Source organism: Thermobia domestica, chromosome 4 (genome assembly GCF_964235325.1).
Source record: "Thermobia domestica chromosome 4, izTheDome1.hap1.1, whole genome shotgun sequence".
NCBI lineage: Eukaryota > Metazoa > Arthropoda > Insecta > Zygentoma > Lepismatidae > Thermobia > Thermobia domestica.
This window is the reverse complement of record NC_137457.1, coordinates 236528868-236553787: the sequence shown is the minus strand read 5'-3', so window position 1 is coordinate 236553787 and position 24920 is coordinate 236528868. Positions and strand designations below refer to the sequence as shown.

The window sequence follows — 24920 nt, the reverse complement described above, 5'->3', positions numbered from 1 at the left end:
GTGGTTCTTCCCATACCATTGATGTTTATTTCTTTTTGACACCATGTACCAATAGCCGTAGTATTGAGAATACCATGTACCTTGACCCAAGGAAATTGTTAGAAGTATGATGATTGAAACGTTGCTGAGCTAGATTTCGATTGCGACATTTTGTCCTGAAAATAATAATAAAAAATCTGTACAAAAACAAGAATTTAAATTTAATTTAATATGTATAGCATTTCATATAAATGTATGTCTATGAAGTGTGTTGTGGCAAAGGCAAAAAGTGTGAGGAGGGAAAAACAACCTTATCGTGCTTAATGTACCCACTCTCCCTTCCTACTCCACCTTCAACATAAGGACAGGCCTATCGCAAGTTCAACAGATATGAGCATTATGTCACACCAAATTAGCGATGCGGTATGTTGATTTTAACATCAATCCCCATTGCCGCAATTATCTCCCGTAAAGGAAAGAAATCGCACTGAGAAAAATAATTGTAGGTGGCGTACTTAAAAAGATACTTTACATGCGTAATTCCTGTAGTTTTTAGACTTAACGTATAGCAGACGTATAACTGAAAACGCATGTTTTATAATACTTTCTGTATGAATGTTCCATGTATACGTACTTTCTATATGAAACAATGTAGGCGGTCAGGTTCTCATGTACAAATGAACGTATAAAACATATAGCTGACAAAGGTAACATAAGTATATGCATGATATATAGGAAACTGTTAGATGTCAGACATCCTGCAACGGCATGCTGTAACATCTAAGGACAGTGCCTATGTAGCATACGGATAACGTATGCTCCGTACTTTTTTCTGTAGTAAGCAAGAGGATTCCGTATATTTATACAATATACCGGTGTTTGGAGGACGGATTTTTCTCTGTGCGCATAACGTGATTAAACCATCGCTAACATACCAAGTAGAATATATTTACAATAATACATTTCCGAAGTAACGTTAATTTATTCTTTGTAGTTGTTGTCTCAATTCTGCTAGTCATAGCTGGTTTAGAGACCAACCCTGGGCCCCGAACCCTGGAGGATGTGTTCGCAAAATTGGAGACAATGGAAAGGAAGATGAATGGCCTGTGCGAGAGCAATGCTGAATTTTGAAAACGGTTAGAAGGTGTGTTGAGTGAGTTAAGAGAGGTGAAAGAGGAGACTAAAAGACTTAGGGCAGAAATTGTAATGAATCGAAATACAATAGATAGGCTTCAGAATTTTTCACGACGGAACAATCTAATTTTTACAAACTTACAAGGGAAGAACAATGAGACTTGGAAGGATTGTGAGAATGCAGTGAGACAGTTTGTTCAAGAACGCCTCGGAATTGAACTCTCGGAACACGATATTGAGCGAGCGCATAGACTAGGCAGAGGCAGGAACAGACCCATTATTGTGAAATTTCTCTCATATAAACGGAAGTTAGAGATTTCAAGAAGTGCGTATAAGGCAAAAGGGACTCCGACTATAATATTTGAGGACTTTTCCGTGCGTGTTTGTGAAGTGAGAAAGAAACTGACATGAAAAAAGCCAGAGAAGAAGGTAAACGCGCTTTCTTAAGATTTGATAAAGTGTACATTGATAATAAACCATGTGTTAGTGATGTATGTGATCAGAGTGAACTTTCTTCACAAGGTGGTTCAAGTGTGTTGGAAACAATGCAAATGGGTCACTGTTCAAGGACAGGTGATGATGCGTCATTTCCTCAACTATGCAGGAGAAACACAAGATTGACAGCTACAAGAGGTCGAGGGGGAAGGTGATGCCCCGATATAGAGAGGACTTAAGCAAAGGTAAGTAAGCATGAAAAATCTGGTCACTTGCAAGAAGCGAAAGTTGAAAATACCAAGGGACAAAGAAAAGACACCAACACACTCCTAAATATCTTTTATCAAAATGCAAGGGGGGTGAGGACCAAAACGTAAAATTTCTATTGTAATATTTTGTCATCAAACTATGATATAATTGGAATAAGTGAAACGTGGCTGAAAAGCGACAACTATGACACAGAACTCTTTGATGACAGATATTCAGTGTTTAGATGTGATAGAAATCTAAAAGAAACAAGGAAACAAAGGGTGGGGGAGTGTTACTAGCTGTGCTGAAAAAATATAAGATATTTGCTATAGACTGCTCTGAAATAAGTACAGATTGTATATTAACAAAGATTACAACTGATAAAATGACCATATATGTTTGTATTGTATATTTTGTACGTAATTCAAAGATAGAGCAGTATAAAGAGGTTTTTCAAGGTATAGAGTCAAAATGTCAGCCAGGTTGCACTATCCTCTTATTTGGTGATTTTAACTTACCATAAATCACAGGCACAGATTTTAATTTTCTGAATACCTCAGCCAAATATCAATGCTTACATAAGTTTATGTCGCTGTACAATATAGCATCTTTTAATAATATTAGGAATAATCTTGGAAAAACTTTAGATTTAGTACTTTCGAACTTAGACAGCGTAACAGTCACTAGGGACATATTTCCTTTAGTTAAGGAGGATGTGTACCACCCAGCATTATCCATAACAGTAAAATTAAGCAAATTATTAGGTATAAACAAAAAAAGTAATATCAGCACATATAATTTTAGAAAATCTAATTTTAGGCAACTTTATTCTGAGCTTCAAAATATTGACTTGACATTCCTTAGCTGTTATTCTGAGGTTGATACGGCTACAGAATCATTTTATAATACAATATGTAATATTTTTGATAAGTGCATTAGTCTCAAAAAAGAGGTAAATAGAAAGTACCCGTTTTGGTTTACTAAGAATATAATTAGGAAAATAAAAACAAAAGCCCATCACCACAGGGCAATTGAGCAGAGTAGCAGAAATATAGCTTATCACTTCGTAGAATTTAAGAAGTTACGAAATGAACTTAAAAAAGAAATTAGAACAGAATATAGTAACTTTGTTGCAGATACAGAAAACACGTTACAAACTGATCCTTCCCAGCTCTGGACTTTAGTTAAAACTAAGACTCAACACCTTAATTGTAACACGCTGACATAAAATAGCCACGAATTAGTTAGTAATGACGAGATTGCAAATTCATTTGCTGCACATTTTCAGTCAGTCTATAATAACGAAGATATCATGGATAGCAGTAGTAATAGTAACATCTCATATGAGACACTGGACAAATTAAGGATTCTAAAAATTGAGATGACTGAAATTTAAAAAGCAATAAGAAAACTGAAGGGGAAAGGAACGATAGGAACTGATGGTATTCCAGATTATATAATAAAGGGATGTGAAGAACACTTTCTACTTCCACTCTATATTTTATTCAACCTAATTATTTCTACTTGTAAATTCCCCAGTAAATGGAAAATAACAAAAGTCTGTCCCATTACTAAGTCTAATAATGGTAAAGATATTCAAAATTATAGGCCTGTATCAATATTGTGGCAGTACTCGATTTTCGAGGAAAGTAATTTGTATATTTTGATTCTATTTTTATGTTTATGTCACAAAATCATTTATTAAGGTTATGGGAATTAAATGTTGTGTATGTGAGTAAATGCAAGCTGCACAATGTTGCTAATATTTGTGTCAGCAGTTTGTTGTAAACAAATGTGTATAAGAATGTCATCGTTGAGAGTCTGGCAATGTAGGAAGGAAATGTTGACAATGTGTCTATCCTCACATTAGCCAGATTCTAGAAATTGTATAAAGTGAATCTGTAAGATTTCACGAATTTCATGAGATTACGGATGTGCGGAGAATTGCTTAGAATCGGGAAATCAGAACGTGTCGAGGATTGCAATTTTGAGTTTTGACACATGGAAGGAATTTGTCTCTCCATGTGAAAACGGTGTTGCACGTGCTGCAGCAGACGACAAGCAGACGACGGAGGTTGGACAACGCTAAACAAAACTGGAGGACGAGAAGGTTTTGGGAGAGTCGATAGAGAGTCGATAGAGAGTCGATGGATAGTGGATGGAGAGTTGATGGACAGTTGATGGAGAGTCGAGAGAGAGTCGATGGAGTTGATGGACAGTTGATGGATAGTCGGTAGGAAGTCCATGAGGAGTCTATGATCAAGTTACAGTGATCATTCTTTGGTTCGAGTTTTGGAGAACCAAGTTTTATTCGAGAATCAGCCAGATGACAGGAGGAGAAAGTACTTCATATTCCAAATCATTCTAACAACGAGGAACATCACGCAGAGAGTAGCATTTGAGAGGAGCCATACCTCAATGCTCATTTTCGTCTTTCAATAGCAAGGAGATTCAGCTTAAAGGAGCCGAGTTCAACGCCGGACCAACGAGGAAAATACACCAGTTTTATCCAGGTATGTGTGGCACCGATTCAGAGTTCAAAAGCTCAATACTTGACCGTTTCTGTACCCGTCTGGCAAATGATTCTTAATATCCGTTATTACTAGCGTTCTGAAATCTTACAGTACACTCATAAGCATAACGAAATACAGTGATCTTATATTAATGAAGTGGACGTCTCTTTATTTAAATTATCCCCAAATGAGAAACCTCTCGCAAATTGATATCAAAGTTTGTCCCACTCATTCTAGATGGTGAGTGGAAGGCATCCAGTTGCACTCAACTTTGCATCCCCAATTAGGCACTGAGTGGCTGGGTTGTCATGGTGGTGAGATGCTGGTCTTAAGATCTTTTAGATCAAGATACGATTCCAGTAGTAATTCATTCATGGTTGGAGATTGCTGGCTTGTAAACGTCCCAGTAGTAAATAAGAGTAGTAATTTAGAGCATGATGTAGATGCTGGTTTCGATTCCAGTAAACAGTAAACCATGGTGTAGAGCTGGGATCAGATCTCAGTAAGTAAAATTTAATTCCCTCCCTTCCCACTCATGGCAGAAATGATCTGGGTATTTTTCAGAAAATAAGTTTAAGCGTTCGTAAATTTAAACAAGAGTAAATTTAAAAAACCCTCCCTACCCGCCCATTAATGGTGAAGTATGTTAAATAAAACCCACCCATCCCACCCTTACTTCGATCAAGTATAACAGTATAACTAGTGTTACGACTGAGTTCGATTCTAGGTTGGATAACAGGAATGTGTTTCAGTGATATTTTTAAATTAAATAACGCATGACGTTCACGAAGCATAGTAATTTTATGGTAGTTTGTTTTATAATATTCAGGTTAATAATAGTAACACATATAGTGATAATATATTACAAGTTTAGAATAATAATAATAAGAGAAAAGAAAAGTAGTGAAATAATTTTGTTGTTACGTTCTGAATGCACAGAACGAGATGTATGATTCAGTCAGGATCTGCTGAGCGAACGACGATTGTGGCGCAAGCGCTTAAACACGAGTGAGACCGATTAGACACGACGGCACACGATTGTTCATTTTACGTCGAGATCCGCTCGAATTATTTGCTCCGTTTCAAGGTTACGAGCAGAGCAGGAAGAATAACAAAGACAAAGCAGTTACGGTGTAATAGATTAAATATAACCTATATTAATCTTAAAAGTAAACAATTTAGTATTCAATTAGTAGAAAATAGCAGTAAGAATTTACAATGTTATCTTTAAAGAATAATCACAGGGTTCATTATCCTGTTCTTAAGGATAATGGGAAACCCGCGACTATGTTCAGCAAGTCAAGGTATTATTCCTTAGATTTAGGTGTTTTAAAGTATTTTGCTGAATATAACCCGACCTACGACGATACGAAGGAACAGACGTTCAGAGATAACGTTCTGGGACGTAGATACAAGAATTATTACCTAATTCAATTTTCAGAAAAGAAGTTTAGTGTAGACGATCTTGTAGAGTTAGGATTTAGGAGACACTTTTTGTCTATACTAACTGGTATATCTGAAACGAATACGTTGATACGCAATGCCGTATTTTTTGCGATTAAGGAAGATCAATTAAAATATAAGGTATGTGCTTTATTTACTAGTGGAGCGAGTCAAGAATTGGTAAATCAATGGCTAGATCGATTTAGAAATAAATTCATGTGTACTCAGGCAGTGAAAATCTCAGATTTTATTACTACCGTAGCTCAGTATGAAAAACAAGCAAAAATCATAGTAGCGAGTGATAAATCGTTACTAGAATTAGTGGCTTTTGCTTTATTCTTTAAAAAGCGAACACCATGGTTGTCAGCTTAAAGACAAGGAAGAAGTAAAATAAGAGAATTGTATAGATATTATTATTATTATTAGTTATATATGTATAGGGTAAGGATAGATATTATTAGTAATTATCAATGTTTTAAGTATTTAGTTAGGTTAATAATCTGATTGTAAGAAATTTTGTTTTAGTAATAGAGGACATAAGTATATATTGGTAGTTATAGTAGCATTATTAATATTGGAAGAGGAAAATCTGAGTATCAATTGGTTTTATTGCAGTATGTCTTTATGGCATATAATTTTAATGTACTTTTATAGTGACGTAATAAAAAGAATAAAAGTAGGAAAGACTATGGAGAAAAGAAAAGCAAAACAAAGAAAATGAAATATGAATGATTTTGTGATTAGTTTTTGCATTAGGAGTTTAGACGTAAGAAAAGGCAAGAATGAAAAAAAAACAAGAAATGAATGATGCAATTGAAGTAGATTTAATCTAGACATAAGTTAAAATTAAGAAACCCTGATAATTAGGCAAAACCTTTCATTAGGGGAAACTCTAATCAGGAAGAAAATCCCATTCTCGTCGAGTTGAAATTGGGCGATTACCGAACGTCGATGAGAATATTTTATTTATTGAGCCACATAAGTCTTCCGTGATTGTTGAAAAGAGACACAGGAGTTGACTCGTACATCACGTGTAAAGCCGTGCAAATTTTTTTGGTGGAGATATCCTTCATTTTTAGCTAGTCCCTTAGCGTAAGATTAAAATTAAGATAGTAATAATTAGCGAGTAAATTATTCGATATCCTAGGGAATAGTAGGATAGTCAGAAGAGAGAGAGATGTTAGTAGTGCATCTAAAATATAGGAAAATAGAATATAGTTATATTCTTCTAGTTATAATGTAAGAATTGTCTAGATTAATCGATTCAGTTGTGTTAGTAGGAAGAAAGAAAGAGGAAAAGAGTTGGTTTTAGGAGTGTGAGTATTGAGAAGAAGGACATTTTAGTAGAAGATAGATTTAGAATGTAAACATAAAAGACGTTAGACGTAAAAAAGTAAGTAACAGTAGATTTATAACATAGACTAGGATTAATAATAAATGTGGATAGAGAGAAGAAGAGAGAAATAATAAATAACGAATAATGTGTAATAAGTAAATAAGAGTAAGAAGATAGAAGTAAATAATGAGTTTATAGAATAAAGCATGCATCGACGAATAGAATTATAGATGAATATTTATGCATATGTTAGCGCTAAGAGTACTCTAAGAGAATATAAGAAGTAGATGAATATATATGAATAAAGCGCAAGAATAGAGAAAAAAAGAAAAAGAGAAGTGTTATCGGGGACATGCAGAGGATTTTCCTGCACATGAGAAGCCCTGAACAGATTTAGTACAGATTCGAGTTGGAAATATGAAGTAGTTTTGAACTTTCTTCGGAAGAAATCCTTCTCACACGCTATAGGCCCTGTCGGCATTGTTAAAATAATTTAATAATTTAATATTTTAATGTAGTAATAAGTATAGAGTAATAAGTTAATAAATATATGATAAGAAGATTAATAGTAATTAATAATAAAATGAATTGATGACCTAGTGAAATTGTTATGGAAATGGCCATCCTAGACAACGTAATTAGGCAAATAAGTAAATAAGTAAATAATATAATAAATAAGTAGTCTATTGTTATGATCTAGGAGAATAAATAGTCACGTCTTCAATATTGATGAAAAGAAAAAAAGGAATCACGTCACGATAGTTCTATCAAATGCAAGTATGAAGAAGAATTAAGTTTTAAAATTTTGAAAACCGGTCAGATTTTTAGAAAACCATGTATATAGATAGTAATAAATGTGCTAGCTGTAGCCAAATTTTGATTGTGATGATACGGCAAGTCAGGCTGCCGTATTTAACAACCAAGGCCTTCAGGATTTTAAGGAAATGTAAAATCCATCATTTTCTCTGAATCGCAATCAATTTTTGTATGCAGTTAACAAGTGTTAGGGATAATAATAATTGTAGGTTAAGAATAAGTAAATAGACATAGTATTTAAATAAATATATTCGCGTGTTAATTTTGTACTTACCCATATAGATAATCCAGTAAATAGTCCATTGTGTAATCCTGTGTAATGTCCATAAAGTAATTATATCCATTTAAGTATATATCACGTATTAACCAATAACATTTTCACTTTTAAACATTTTATCACTTTATAATATTTTATTAATTTTAATATATCACATTTTAAATATTTTAATCACAAACGGAAATGCCAGATTGGTAAAGTAAAGGTTGAGTACTAGTATGAGCCTTGAGAATCGGTAACACTACTGCAGTGCATGAGATCCCGCACGAAATCCCGAAAGTAAACATCAAGAATTGGAACAATTGTGGCGAATCCAATAAACATTCGGCATGGATAAGAATATTCACATACACCATGCGACGTGGTTGTTTTATAGAATATAGTGTTTTAAAACTAATAACGAAATAATTGCTAGTGAATATTAACACTCGATGTTATCCGTTCAACAGTGACGCGCGAACAGAAAGGCAGGAAAAGGAAGTCAGGTTAACCTAGATTGAAAAGTTTTGATCTTGCAGTTACTAGGCTGGAAGTATCTACAGTATATCCAACGCCCTGCGGCAAGATTTTATTTCCGTTCAAGCTAAAATGTCAGTGAATAAAATTTGATGAAAATAAAACAATTATATTTTCAAGTTTTTACAGTGCTAATGTAAAAATATTAACTAACTATGTTTTAAAAAAAACTATGTTACAAGTTTTTGTTTTTAGATTTCCAATCACATAGCGGTGGAAATAAATGAAGTTGAACCAGTACTGATACGGCCAATAAATTCATTGGTTGGCACGTATGGACAGACAGAGCAGTGGAAGTTTTTGGTAACTTGAGACTCTAAAAGCGTTGTCGCGAAGAGAAGATAATTCAAGAGTACTTGCAAACTAACATATATGTAATTATGCACAATCACTCTTGACCAAATGTGATGAGCAAGTATTTCAGCGAACACTCACTAGATGTCGTGAGCGTATACTTTGCCAGATTACATTTGAAGTTTTTGTATTTTACAATTATAGGAATTAAGGAAAAGATTAAAGATTCAAATATATATTTTTTAATAATTTTAGGTGAAGGAATATTGATTACTGTTTATATAACTATTCTGCATAATAATACATATTTTATTTTATTTCAAGTTTATATTTATCTTTCAATATTGATTCAGTTTATATGATGTACAGGGTGTTTATGAAAATTGCCCTCTTACGAGGTCTATCTTGGATTGCGAGGCAACCAAGTTTTTAAGGGGGGTCATGTGGCAGTACTCGATTTTCGAGGAAAGTAATTTGTATATTTTGATTATATTTTTATGTTTATGTCACAAAATCATTTATTAAGGTTATGGGAATTAAATGTTGTGTATGTGAGTAAATGCAAGCTGCACAATGTTGCTAATGTTTGTGTCAGCAGTTTGTTGTAAACAAATGTGTATAAGAATGTCATCGTTGAGAGTCTGGCAATGTAGGAAGGAAATGTTGACAATGTGTCTATCCTCACATTAGCCAGATTCTAGAAATTGTATAAAGTGAATCTGTAAGATTTCACGAATTTCATGAGATTACGGATGTGCGGAGAATTGCTTAGAATCGGGAAATCAGAACGTGTCGAGGATTGCAATTTTGAGTTTTGACACATGGAAGGAATTTGTCTCTCCATGTGAAAACGGTGTTGCACGTGCTGCAGCAGACGACAAGCAGACGACGGAGGTTGGACAACGCTAAACAAAACTGGAGGACGAGAAGGTTTTGGGAGAGTCGATAGAGAGTCGATAGAGAGTCGATGGATAGTGGATGGAGAGTTGATGGACAGTTGATGGAGAGTCGAGAGAGAGTCGATGGAGTTGATGGACAGTTGATGGATAGTCGGTAGGAAGTCCATGAGGAGTCTATGATCAAGTTACAGTGATCATTCTTTGGTTCGAGTTTTGGAGAACCAAGTTTTATTCGAGAATCAGCCAGATGACAGGAGGAGAAAGTACTTCATATTCCAAATCATTCTAACAACGAGGAACATCACGCAGAGAGTAGCATTTGAGAGGAGCCATACCTCAATGCTCATTTTCGTCTTTCAATAGCAAGGAGATTCAGCTTAAAGGAGCCGAGTTCAACGCCGGACCAACGAGGGAAATACACCAGTTTTATCCAGGTATGTGTGGCACCGATTCAGGGTTCAAAAGCTCAATACTTGACCGTTTCTGTACCCGTCTGGCAAATGATTCTTAATATCCGTTATTACTGGCGTTCTGAAATCTTACAGTACACTCATAAGCATAACGAAATACAGTGATCTTATATTAATGAAGTGGACGTCTCTTTATTTAAATTATCCCCAAATGAGAAACCTCTCGCAAATTGATATCAAAGTTTGTCCCACTCATTCTAGATGGTGAGTGGAAGGCATCCAGTTGCACTCAACTTTGCATCCCCAATTAGGCACTGAGTGGCTGGGTTGTCAATATTGAGTACTTTTGCTGAAGTGTTTTGAATCTATTCTTTATAAACGGATTGAAAATCATATAAAACTATCAATTTCAGAATACCAGCATGGTTTCGTCCAGGGTAGATCGACAGTCACAAATCTCAGTATTCTTAACAATTTTTTAGCAAGAACCCTAGATCAAGGTGGTCAAGTAGATATTATCTACACCGATTTTGCGAAAGCATTTGATAGAGTAAATCACAAGGTACTAATAGAGAAACTTCGTCAATTTAACTTCTCCGCAGAGTTAATTGGGCTGTTCGAGTCGTATTTGAGAGACAGAAGGCAGTTCGTTGTATATAAGAGATACAAGTCAACCGAATACTTGCAACTATCTGGGGTTCCACAAGGGTCAAATTTGGGTTCACTACTATTTGTAATATTTATAAATGATATTCCTAGATGTATAACGTATTCTCACAAATTGTTGTATGCCGATGATCTCAAACTTTTTAGATGTATAAGTTCCATATATGACTGTAATCAATTCAACAAACATAAATTCAGTGGTGCAATGGTGTCAAAGTAAGTTATTGAATGTAAATATTTGTAAATGTAAAATCATGAGTATTACAAAACGTAAAACACCAGAGCAATTTAAATATTCAAGTAATGAGACTCAACTACCCGTTGTAAGTACTGTCAATGATTTAGGAGTAATGTATGATACGAAATTTACATTTGAACCTCATATTGATAATATAATAAAAGAAGAGAACAGAAATCTTGGGTTTATTCTAAGAATTAGTAGGGAGTTTCGTAAACGTGCCACGCTTCATAAATTGTATCAAACTTACGTTCGATCCAAACTCGAATACGCGACGCTTGTATGGAACCCAGATACAAAAATTAACTCACTAAAAATAGAGAAAATCCAGTCCAAATTTCTTAGATATCTTGTATATAAGGAAACAAACATTTTCCCAAGAACTGAAAACACTAATTCATTAAATAGGAATTTTGAACCTCTAACCCTCAAACAAAGAAGAACGTTATCTGACATGATATTTTTGTACAAGGTACTTAATAATAAGCTAGACTGCAACGAATTGCTTTCGAGCTTTCAAATAAACGTTCGCGGTACACAAACACGTCCAGAAAACTATAACTTCTTTTATTATGCAAAAGCAAGGACTAATATCCTAAATAAGTCGCCAACATGGAGGATTAGCGCAACCTACAACAGACTCTTAAAAATGACAAATAATATAGATATTTACACTGATTGCCTCACAAGGTTTAAAAAGGAATTGTAAATATAATATTTCATGAAAATGAACACTGTAATAATACCTGTTGTGTTTTGTTTCAATAAATAAATTAAAAAATAATAAAATATATATAACAAAATTCAAGTTTGGAAGTCTACAAGCGCATAAAATATTAAATTTAAAATATTTTCTTGTATCCATGCATTCTACTGTGCTTCATAAATAACACTAAGCTAAGTGATAGTTTATACAGTTGTAGCTATCTGAATAATTATTTCTTTAAAAATCAGATCGGTAATGAAATATAATTATTTTACAAAATTAAGTCACAGATATAAAGACTTACTTGATAATACTGCTCATGATGATTGCAGTTTTCTGTGATAGAAACTTAATCGTAGGTTCACGTTATTACGGGACAAACACAAATGATGTCCTCCATGTGATTAGATACAACTAGATCAATTAGCTACATATAGAAATGTTAATAAGTCTAGAAACAAAATCGCATTTACTTTATGTATCTGTATTCTTATTACAATCTTCTCAATTAAGCCGCAAAAGGCAAAGCAAATTAGTGCTGCATTTTACCTTGAACATCAAGCCATGATGCATCATTCCCTACAGGCTATTTTAAAATGAAGGAAGAAGTGCACCACTAACTATAGAATAACCAAAAAAATATTCTGCTGCTGAATAGGCATGGCTTTATCAAAACTTAGTATGAGATCTAATTTGTCATAAATATATGTCATAGTATCTTCTTCTTCTTTCTGCTTCCTAGGTCTAATGGTGTGTTCAGTAATCTTCTTGACTACAAAATTACCAAAAAATAATAATACATCTCTTAACGTCAGTATATGACAAATTCAAGAATTCATCCGTCCTAGTTAATCCTAAAAAGGACGCGAGAGCTCCGTCCCGTAAATGATAAGGAAGAAAATGACGCTTCTTGATTGCGTACCAACTAGTACATAACACAAATACTCAAAATATCTAGCAATGTCCTCCCCAAACTTTCCATGAAAAACTGTAGGATGCACAATAGAATCTAGGCATGAGTCGATATTAAGATATTATTCCGAAATTCACCATTTTCCTAAAATTATCTATACAAATTATTTGTCAAAATACACAACGAAAACAAAAATGTACTGGAAATACGAGTGGGTGGAGGGCGGTGGAAATAACAAATTGAATTTCAACTAAATTCTAAGGGTGGGCGGCAATCAATTTAATACAAAGCCACCAAAAATGGAATAAAAATGCATTCCAGTATTACCAGCTTAATCGGACAAATATTTCAATTTCCGCTATGTGCAGGATACAGGCGAGAGTCTCAAAACCTAGAAAACCACCAGTGGCGGACTTATCTATAGTGCTGTCCATAGGCACGAGTCGGCCGGCCACCCCGATGTGTTTCACGAATATAAGAAACGTCTTAAAGTAAAGGCGATTTTTAATTTACCGTCGCTGGTAAGCTTTTATTCATGCCTTTGTCCAAGAAAGGTATAGTGAAATAAATTGTTTTGAATTTTTATTAATAAGTTTCAAGATGAAAAAATATTTTGCCATTTAGGCGAGGTTGCATATGAATAAATTAATCACTGGGCGCAATACCTTTCTTGGCAATATTCGATTAAAATTTGCTTAGTCTATATTACGTACAATATTTTAACGTAATGTATTATGAAAATATTCATACGTTCACTTTCTTATTCGTTGATTGCACTTAAGAAGTAATACTTTTTTAAACAGAAACAGGAGAAATTCACTTAAACACATATTTTTGCTTTTTGATATAATAATTTATAATGATAAAGTAGTGTAACAACTATCATTAATATTCTTTGTATGTGGAGCTTATAGTATTGTTTACAAGTTTTACTACCATACCAAAACTGTTAAGCTGAAAATAGAGTCTTATATTAAACGTTAACGCCTACTTTATTATTAAACGCTATTAATTTATTTTAATTTTCCTACTTTACGCTCCTATTATTTTCCAAAAATGTATGTTTCAAAAAAACAAAGTTGTAAAATAATCACAAAATATCAAAAACTGTGCAGAAAAACTGTTGAAAATTACAACTTTATTGTGCTATCTGCAGACTCATAGCAGACTACAACTACTTGGTGGTAAGACCATCGGACTATCTACGTCACAAAATGCGACGTTGTCTTATTCACTTTATGGTTAGGAACTATATAGAAGGCTATTCTATAGACTATTATACTAAAGTTTGGCATGGAATGTTTCATTAATTATTTTTTTAAAACATAAACTCCCCCAATGAAATTTAAGTGATGGTCACATTGACCAACAGGAAGTACTAACGTTCCCATAATTTACCGGTAGAAAAAATAAAAAAAATCTCGCTGTCGCTCCTGAAAGGCTGCGCCACTAGGCACATGCCTAGTGTGCCTAATGGTAAATCCGCCACTGAACACCACATGTTAAAAGCTGAAGTTTGTTCCTAGTTAAAAATTTAAAACTATAAAAGCGAAAAGAAAAAATTAATTAATTGCTAGAAGGAAATCTCTCTCATCTACTGTTTGTACTTTTACAATCTGATGAACCAATATTCTGCAAAAACTGTGATAATGATTAGGGATAATAAGTAAATACATGAAATCTGACAAGAAAACATTCGAGGAATACTAAAAGTGTCGCAAGTGAGCTGTAGATAAATCAGTGCTAAAGCGTGAGATTGATGATGGAAAGGTTGTCGGTTCGGATGGAGGAACGCAACATCTTTTTCTGATTTAAATCTTGAAGGAGAAATGTTCCCTCTATCTGGTAATTCTGGACGGATGCTCAGGAATACTAACAGTACGGAAAGTATATTGAAATTTAAAAAGGGAGATAAATTACATTATTATATTGGCAACTTCAATAATATTTTTGCCTCTCTATGATGTTCTTTAAACGTTCAGTCTTAGATGTCCTTGCCCCTCTCCCACATGCCTTGTAAACCGAGTATATGTGTTTAGTGAATCAAATAGATGTTATAGACGTTATATACCTTGGTTTCTCTTCTCTCTACCTCATCTCTACAGATGAGTGTTACGAGAAATAGGCTGCAGACTTGATTTTCAAGAACAAAAAATATCTATACTTAAAATGATACGTATTACAGTAATTACCTTAACTTACGAAACGAGAAATCGAGAAAGTCAGAATCCGAATTTCTTCAGACGTGATATTGCACTGGTGCTGCGAATCTCAGTCTTAACTAGATAAACGTACTCCCTACTTCTCTAGTCAAATTAACAGTTCTATCACAAATTCATATGCATCCTGCCCTCCTAGTCGTAAGAGTGATCAAACAGCCAATCAGATCAATTTCCTTGTATATTGGGCTTGATCATAAATGTTCATAAAAGAAGTAAGATCCTTATCTATAAAAGCATAAACACCTAATCTAAAAACAAGACCGCTGAGTTGGTTCACTTTTACGCCTATACTACAATAGTACAATGCAATTAGGTTCAAACCCAGACATTCAAAAAACAAGCTGAATCTTTGCCGAAATGATCATGATACTCTATTCGTTATCCCGAGTCTGGTTTGGTCACTATTGCCGCCATATTGGAAAGCCTATTTCCAATGCCAACAGTTTTCGTGCAAACAACAGCATTTACTTTAACTGACTATAATACAGTTTGTAAACAGAATTTTTCTAAAGCTAGGATTTTAAATTGGATTTATGTAATACATTACATTCCAAGAATCTATGTAATACCAAATATTGTAAGATTTTCACCTCTACATCCACAAGTTTTGAGTGAAGTTATCAACGGATAATGCACTTCAAAAGGCTTCAATATCCCTTGCAAATCTCGATGTTGACTTTTTGGAAGGGAAAAAAGCAAAAAACTAAAGATTTGAGGGCTTTATTTGAAAAAAAAAATACTGTGTTCTTGGCATGCCGGATTAGTCACATAAATTTTACATGTATACAAAATTGTTGGAAAAATCGTTTTCAATAACCTATAAAAATTCGGCATGCTTGAACTTGGAAAAGGCATAAAATCTAATTCTTTATTATGTAAAGGTTTCAAACTTAGATGATTTTCATTTAAAAGTAACTTACGTTTACTTGAATCTCATTCCATTCCAGACAAGAATGTTTGGCATCTTGGAATGTCTCTTCTTCGATAACACTGGCATCTTCCTTTTCGGTAACCAGCAAATCTCCATCCATTTCCACTTTTACCTTCTTTGTCACTGTTGGTATTATCAATACATTACGTACTACATATACATGGTCAAGCATTTTAACATACCTCTCTGGCACTCACAACTGACTTCACAGTCGTCGGTGCAGAAATAGAAGAGAAGCTGCAGCAGGTCTTCAGGACCACCGGACTTCGAAGTTGGTATGGGGCATAGGTAGCCATTGACTGTCTTCCAACCCCAGTCTAAAGGGCTCATGTTAACACCACGCCATTGCTGCACCTGATGAAAGACTCGGAGTGAATGCTCACGTGCTCTTGCTGTTGTAGACGGAAGTACTGCTAAATTAAACAGTAAATGTATAGGATGTTTGGCAATTGTCTTCACATAGTTCGTGACGTGGGATGTTCAAGTATCCGATATCTCTTGACCCATACAGTGACGGAAAGATTCACCAGCTTTAGCCACAGTCATCTGATGCTCGAGGATTATCGAAATTCTGAGCTTCTGTTTCAGTTCCTTATTACTCTGTAACTTCTTGTAAGCAGAGATTTTGCCTTTGGTAAATTGACAAAACTGAACTGCATGCTTTGAAGTCGTATAAAATCAGAAGGAAATCCTTCATATCACCTGTATCATCTTGAAAAGAACCAAAGTGGTAAATCCTGTCTGCGCGAGTCTTTGTTCCTGGGATCATCATTTTCAAAGATGTGTCTGGTGGAGCAAGGTCAACTTGAAAAATCAAATAAGTCTGTCTTCACCAATTAAAATAACTTCAAGATCCTCCCAGCCTCTGTAATATCCGTGGTTACAATCAACACATCATCACCTGCCTTGACCTGGAGTACCATGCATCCTCATTTCTGGAAATGCTTACTCAAAAGATGGATGGATCTCATTTTGTTGCAGTCATTTAGAAAAAAGTCAGTCTGTCATACAGTAACAGGAATATTATTTTCTATGTCTACGTGACAAGTCTTTTCTGTACGTAGCAGATGCTCCTTGTCTTTTGTTTTAGGACCTTCACCATACCCATAAAAAACTACGAGTTTTTTCGTAATGTTAAATAACGTATGCCGTATATTGCTGACAAATATCTTTGAACGTGTCTGGGCACTGCCATACAATACGATGCGGGAGATGCCTACATCAACTATGTAGGTCACAAACAATGTTTTGAGGCACTACCTTCTTGGTTTCTTGGTCCAAGTTGAAGACAAAAATGGATATTATCAATGATTTTATACCTTTCCTCATTAGATGATCTTCAATGAATAAGAAGGGCGCATATGCAGGTAGTTCAAATTTAATGATCTCAGACAACTGTTCTTCAGACTTTACTGTGCATATGATGCGGTCCAAAAGCTGATTTGAGTTTACACAGACTGATTCATTACGCACAGTCACTGATCTTGTTAAGCTGCCCAAAGATTTCATATTTGACTTGCATTTCAGATTACATTGAATTGCTTTCCCGCAATCTTCTTCGTCCCGGCAGGTCGAACTTCTAATGCCTTATCACAATTTATATTTGCATCAGCTAGCAAATCAGTAGACATTGATGCAAGTTGAGATGATCTTTTGAATGGTTATGTTTCCGGAATAAGTTAATGGAACAACAGATGACATCTTTGGCGTCACGAGTTTCACGAGATTGTCGAAAGTCAACATGCTATTCGAAACAATCAGATAACAGTAAATTTCTCCTCAGCTTCCATTATTCTTGAAGACGCACGCATGAAGAGAATAGTTGAATAGTTGCAATAGTTGAAGATGACATTCCTCGTCTCCGGGTGAAATTCGATTGAAATTTGACTTAATAAATACTGATGATCAGTTAAGCAAATAATTAACTGAATTGATGATGATGACATAATATTCTGCCCGCAGGCAGATGTTTGACTCGAAGGTATTTGTGCGAGATGAACCAATAGTGGTTTGCCATTCCATTCCATGGGATGATGACTAAATGCATGAATATGCACTGTTTAAAAATTCAATAAATATTACAACCACTGTACCACTGAAAAAATTCCAACCTGGGAAATGTATTGATTTTCTAACTAACGAAGTGTTAATCAATGATTGTGAATACATGTTAATAACTTACGATTATTTCTACAAGGAAAGATTGTACATATATATATACAATTTCCTTCAAATTATGGAAAATTTCTCGCTCTTCCTTTCTCCAAAAAAGCCAAATCCAGGTTTGTAGAGGATATTGAAGCATCTGCAAATACCTACCCACTGATAACTTTACTCAAAACTTGTGGATAGAGAGGTGAAAATCCTACAATATGAGCCAAGCGGGAATTTAATCCATTACACAAATCTAATTTTAAAATCCCAGTTTTAGAAGATATAAGTATTATGTATTTTTAAGTGCTTAATTGAAAAGGGTGTAGCGAATAATTTTGTACATATTTTATGATTCTTCTTTCTACAATACTGTAATAAAGATCCAAAAATTTAATTTTTCACTTCTGTTCTGAGCAAATTTCTAGAAGTTTCTTTTTCTTTCAGAAAAGTGTAAATTTTTCGATTTTCACACAGTTACGAGGTATAGTTTATATCTCTGTTTACAACCTGTATGACTGTCAATTAAAGTAAATGCTATGGTTTTCAGGAAATCTTTTGGCGTTGGAAATAGCCTACCCACAGTGATTAAACCAGACGGAGGATCTTTTTGGACTTTCTCTGAGTTGCAGAATAGAGTACTATGATATATTTTTTTAAAAGTTTCAGATTGTTTTTTTTTCCGAATGTTCGTGTTTCGCCCTCTTTTGGTCTAATTGCACTGAACTACATGTGTATATATCGGGCCCTAGGTGCCCATCAAAGAGAGCAAGGTGTTCGTCAGAATCTGATACCTATAGGACCGTAAACACCCATCTCTGAGCACGAGGGGTGCACGATCTCAATAAGTTCGAAAGAGAATAAGGTACCCCTCCATAGGACTATAAGCATCCATCTTAGAACGTAAGGCGTACAGTGTTGGCCTATTAGATCTGGTCGACGGGAACCACGGGAGTACGCACCTAATCTTAGATACCCACGTTTAGTGAGGTATCCCTCCACAGGACCCTAAACTTATCCCAGAAGAGAAATATCGTCAGAAACATTGAAAATTTCAATTTTGGGCAACTTTTTATTCATCCAAGGGAACGAGCTTGTAGCCCCCCCTACACACACACTTTACCTTATGGACCCTGCTAAGATATTTAGTTCTCTGGAATTCCCGAATTTATAAAGGGTAGGCCAATGTAACTCTCTCAAATTTAGGGGAAGGGGTACGTACCCTCCCCAAATCAAACAAGAACCATTGACGTCATACCACTTCATTGGGGCCAATGACCGAGGTCGCGTGATTCCAAAGTGGCCTCTGATTGTTCTTCCCTCACTTATTTCTTGCAGTGCCTTTTTATTGCTTTTTTATGTCAATCCAACCACTTAAAGTAATTCCCCTCCAAAACCATATTTCCGCTGCTGCTTCAAATGGAACTTAGGGTGAAGCAATCTTACACAAACACGATATCCAAGTGCGAAATGCAGAGCGGTGTACAATGACATGTGACCCTCTTCAGACTGCCTCAAGTCTTGCTGTTTCAATATCCACATCATCTTTAGCAAAATTTACAAACGTTTGAACGAACTCCAAGTCTCTTGAGAAGCGGCTCTTTAAAATGGTTTCATGGCTTAAGCAAACATCTCATGAATTTTGGTTGGGTATACAAGTCTTCGGCGCGGAAGACTCAAATTCAATTCTCGGCAGGATCTCATGTGTTCGGATCACAAATTAGGCTGTAAATACATATTTCATAGCCTCGGTGCAAACCGTCCTGTAACTTAACTCTGGTTTCTGCTAAGGAAATATGAAACCAGAAAGCTTAAGTACTTCTTTTATTTTTCCGCAGTGGGTTACATTTGCAGTATTAGTGGTAAAATCGACATCGGAGTTGTAGTAACACGAATTTGAAATCTAAAATTGAAAAAAGTCTGAATGCTGAGATTTATTTCCTTTAAGTAACGTAAAGAAAAAAAGTAACACAAAGTAGACTGGAAAGAAAATTATTGTCTGGATTGTTTCCCTCTAGTGTCTAGCTGTTTGTTTGGAGTGGATTTTAAAGTTTATTTCAGCAGTGACTTGGACCTACAGTTTAATGTGGGATCCGCATATTAAAAATACAGTTTAATATGAGATCCCAGCAAGAAGTGAACACGGGTCTCCGCGTCAATGGCGCGTACGCCAAGCATACAATTGCGATATAGTTCATGAGAGAAGTAATTAGCATATCCATGTAACAGAAGTTTAACACCAATTAAAATTCAGATTTTCACCCCTCAAAAGGGTGTGAAGAGAGTTTAAGTAAGGGACACCACCAATAGACGGAGTATCAATATTTCAAAATCAATGGAGTATAAGTACCTATTTCAACCTTACGAGGGGAACTGTTGGTAAGTTCACGGTCTGATCCTCTTCCGCGCACGTCATGCTGAAATCATTCACTGAATTTCAAACATTGACCTTTTGTTAAGTTTAAATACTAGTTGGAATGATCGTAGCACTAACTGTTTTTTTTTTCTTTCTTTACAGGTTCTCTCTTTTGATTGAACCATGGCAGAGCCAAATATAAATTCACTATGGAGGAGTTGCGAGGTGTTATGAAGTTCTTCCTGCAACAAAAGGCGCCAAATGAAATCCATAGCGGCATGCTAGACAAATTGGGTGTGCATTGTCCTTCATACTTCACCATGAAGAAATTGTGCTCAAACTTTAAGTGGTGTGATTTTTCAACACAAGTTCGTGAAAGGTGTGGGAGGACACTATCAGCATAAATTCTGAAGAAAATGGATCACTTTCATGACTTGCTTTGTGTAACAGACGAATTTCACTTAAAGCGACAGCTGGAACCTTGCATATATCCGAAGAACCTGCATATATCCATGATCAATTCGCCATACAGAATCCTTATTCAAGATGGGTGCCCGAACACCTGAATCCAAATGACAAACGCCAACGTATGACATCTCAGTTGCTTTTGCATTGCTTTGCGAACTCTTAAGCACATTTTTTAATCGCCTTTTAACTACGTTGATCCTGAGACTAAAACTTAGTTATATTAATGACGTCACTCCGGATCTCCAACGTCAAATTCAAAGCATAGAGGCACACAGAGAAGGTGCTTGTCTTAACATGAATGGTATTTTGTTAACAGACTACTTTTGATAGGGGCAAATTATAACATCAGAGTATTACTGCATTCTTCTGACAACATTAAAGGTCGCTATTAAAGAAAAGCGCCGAGGAAAGTTCAGAAGAGGAGTGTTGTTTCTGCAGAACTATGCCCCCGTTAAGAAGAATGGAAGAGCAATGGATTTTCTGAAGAGCCGAGAGTTTTAGTGCATTGAACACCTGTCTCACTTTCCAGATTTTGTGCCCTCGAATTATTTCTTCCTTAGACTAAAGAAAGTTTTGAAAAGACTGAAATTTAGCAGTGATAACGGGGCTATAGCAGCTGCAGATCACATTTTTGAAGACTAGGAGAAATATGTAATCATATATAAAGTAATATAAAGATTCAGTGCAGTAAATGTGAGACATGCTATATTCGGGAAACGGGACGGAAATTAAAAGAGCAAATAAAACAACGTAAGGACGAGATTAGGTTGAAAACAGACAGAAATGCAGTCTACAAGCACACAAGATACAAGGGACATTCAAACTAATTGGAGTGAAGTTAAAGTGTTGGGCCAAGAAGAGAGGAAGTTGATCAGCAAATGGAAGGAGCAAGATTTACTGAAATGGAAGGCGACAGTCGTGCAAAGCAATTCAGTGCTTAAAATTGATAAACAGTGGGATAAATTATCAAGGAGCCTTAAAAATTAAGTAAGTTAATTGTACAGGTTTATTTTTGTAAATTTAGTACTTATTTATTTATTTAGTATTATTGTGTTGTATTTACGTAGTGTTATTTATTTATTTATTTAATGTTCATATTTAAGAGTTACTTGTAGGATTATTTTGTAAATTAGATGAGGCCTAGTTATAAGATACGAATGTAAATGTATATACTATAAAAAAGGAGGAAAAGGGAGTAAGCTATTATTGTTCCTATTTTATATTTTGGTTTCTAGTTAAAGGGAATTGGCTGTAGTAGCCTATGGTAGCCAAGCAGGAATCAGGGAATTGTTTCGCTGACTCGTATATTAAATCTGTCACTTCCTATGTATTCACAGTGCCTGATGAAGCCAAAGTGGATAGTTGGCGAAAGTGTTACACACGTTAATATTTTTTTTTTCAATAAACATATTGTTTTCGTCAGCAAGTAGTTTAAATCAGTTTTAAGTCTCTTAAAAGTAAAGCTTGTACAATGGAAAATACTAAAGAATTCAAAATTTGTGCAATTTACCTTGTATTGTATTGTACAGATCAGTGGCGTACAATATGAACTTGAGTGCTTGAACCTTTCCTTCATAACATTCTCTTTACCCCACTGCAGGTTTTTGTATTCAATTTGTGTTGCGTATACGGTATGTGTAAATAAATTTATGCTGTACAAATATATATTTAACTGTAAGATAAAGACATGTAATATACTGCACAGAAACAATAATAAAAGATTCTCTTTGTAATCAGTATTTTCGCTAATTCAGTGTTCTTCTGTGCGAGAAATGGTCCTACTACTTACAAACACTCCACATTTCAAAACCAAACACACAGGCTGCATGCTACTGGCAGTGGTTAGTGGTGTCCGGTTACCTAGATGAATAGAAGTATCGAGAAAGGAAACTCCTACGAAGATAGCAGACGAAAGAAAACCCATACCGTCTGCTTAATTCTTTGCGAGGAAAAAAGAAAGGAAAGAAGGGTGACAAGCTTCCAACTCACAGATCTTGTTCCAAATTCCAACCTGGGCACGACAATACTGGCATCTATTCTTGTGAGTTTAGTAAAAACAGAAAACGATGTCGTCATCTACCCCACCTTCCCCACTGAAACATTGTACTTTTTCATAGTTTTAGACTGATTTTAACGAGATATATAGAAAAATACAGTGTATCATGTTATGAATAAGTTCACCGTATTGATCTATCAATATGAAATTCAAGCTCTTTGAAAAATGCAGTTATACAATATTAGAGAATAAGAATCAATTCCTACTATGATACTGTTTATGTTTATGTAATAAAGACTACATTGAATTCCCTTCTCGTGAAGTGGTTACATGCATGGACACTGTTGTATCCATAGTTCGGATAGATAACTGAGTATTTCAAAACACATTAAGCAGTATAAAACATTATCTTCATCACCTATGCGTTAATATTAGTTTTACGCATATACTTTTGAGAAATAAGTTATATTAGTAGAATCTCACCTGCAAGTAATGTCCTGAGTTCGTTTTCGAAATACGTTATTGTTTTCTGACAACTCATAATATCTTCTTTTCTTCGCTTTTCTTGCATCAGTATTCTCTCGAAATCCAGCTTGTTTTCTGTACATTCTTCATCAATTTCTTCAGTTCTATCTAGATAATCTTTAATGGAAAGTATCATTCTCTTACTCTCACGAATCTGAAAAAGGAAATAAGATCAACAGACTTATGTCACACTCTCGTTACTATATCGGATAATAATTCGAACTGTGAATGTATGAATAAATAATATTAAAATTGTACGAAGAAAGAAAGGAAATGCGTTTACCCAAATTCAAAATCAGACTGAGCTAAGCTCAAGATCAAACTCAAAATTTCATACCAAACATACTGAAATTAAAATTACTTAATGAGCTGATAGATTATATATCAAATATTGTAGTATACCAAAATTAAAACCCCGAAATTATTGGGATATGTGAATATTTAAACTTACTTATTTGAAAACTCATGGAAATAATTTAAAGGTGGCTTGAATACTCAACATTAACTGTCTGAAGTGAATGAAGTAAGTCAGCGTCGTTTCCAAAATTTATAGGAGCAGTTTGACTTAAAATGCATTTTTTTTACCAATTATTTTCATTTTTAGAGATGAAAATTCTAAAGATAGAGTTGCATGAAAATTCTAAAAAGAATGGTGTTTATTTGATCGCGATTCATTGAGTCGATACTTGTTTTTAACTCAAATTACTCCTTTAATTCGGGTTATTGAGAAAAGCCCAAAACATATTTCATATTTTATTCTATCAAACAGACAAGTGAAACTCCCAGACAGGGAAATAAATTAATGTGGATTGCATTCCTCACGTTTTATATAAAAAGAGCTATCTTGACAACCGCAGTTAATCACATTTCAAGTCCTCACTTCCGTTCTCGGGACGCGATATTCGTTCATACTTACGCAGGTCATGGAGAAGCGCAGCCAACGAGGTTAACTTCAAGCTGGCAAAGAAATATGATGTACGTGATGGTGTACGTGCGCGGATGTATGTCAAGTTACCAACCTTTGCCAGCAGTTTCTCAGTTTCTTTGTCTCGTCTCTCAAGCACAACTTACCTATTAATTTGGGGATGGGGGGCGCGGTGGCTCAGTGGTAGAGCGTTCACCTCCGGTGCCTCGGGTTCCTGCTTCGATCCCAACTCTCGCTGTGTGGACTTTGTGGTGGACAAACACAGTGCTCGTGGGTTTTCTCGGGGTTCTCCCGTCTCCTCCCACTTTCTTCATTCCACCATTTCATTTATTTCTCATAATCACCTTCTCCTTTAGTCTACCCGCATAGCCGTGGGACATAAAACTCAAAAATTTCATTTCATTTTAATTTGGGTGGGAACAGTTTATGGAATTAAAAGTTCTTTATCATAAATTCTACAATTTCCTTGTTCCACTTTGTGTCTATCTTTCTGTGAGAAACTAGCTTGAGATTTAGAAGCAT

At 35.1% G+C, this 24920-nt stretch overlaps 1 protein-coding gene across 1 annotated transcript in view; it reads right to left on the bottom strand.

The window, feature by feature from the left end:
• Positions 1–24920, bottom strand: part of LOC145683063 (uncharacterized) — a 334454-nt gene that overhangs the window by 74641 nt on the left and 234893 nt on the right. The window contains exon 9 of the mRNA XM_081754422.1: positions 23432–23627. Coding sequence (XP_081610548.1) covers positions 23432–23627 — 196 coding nt within the window. The remainder of the gene's footprint in view (positions 1–23431; positions 23628–24920) is intronic.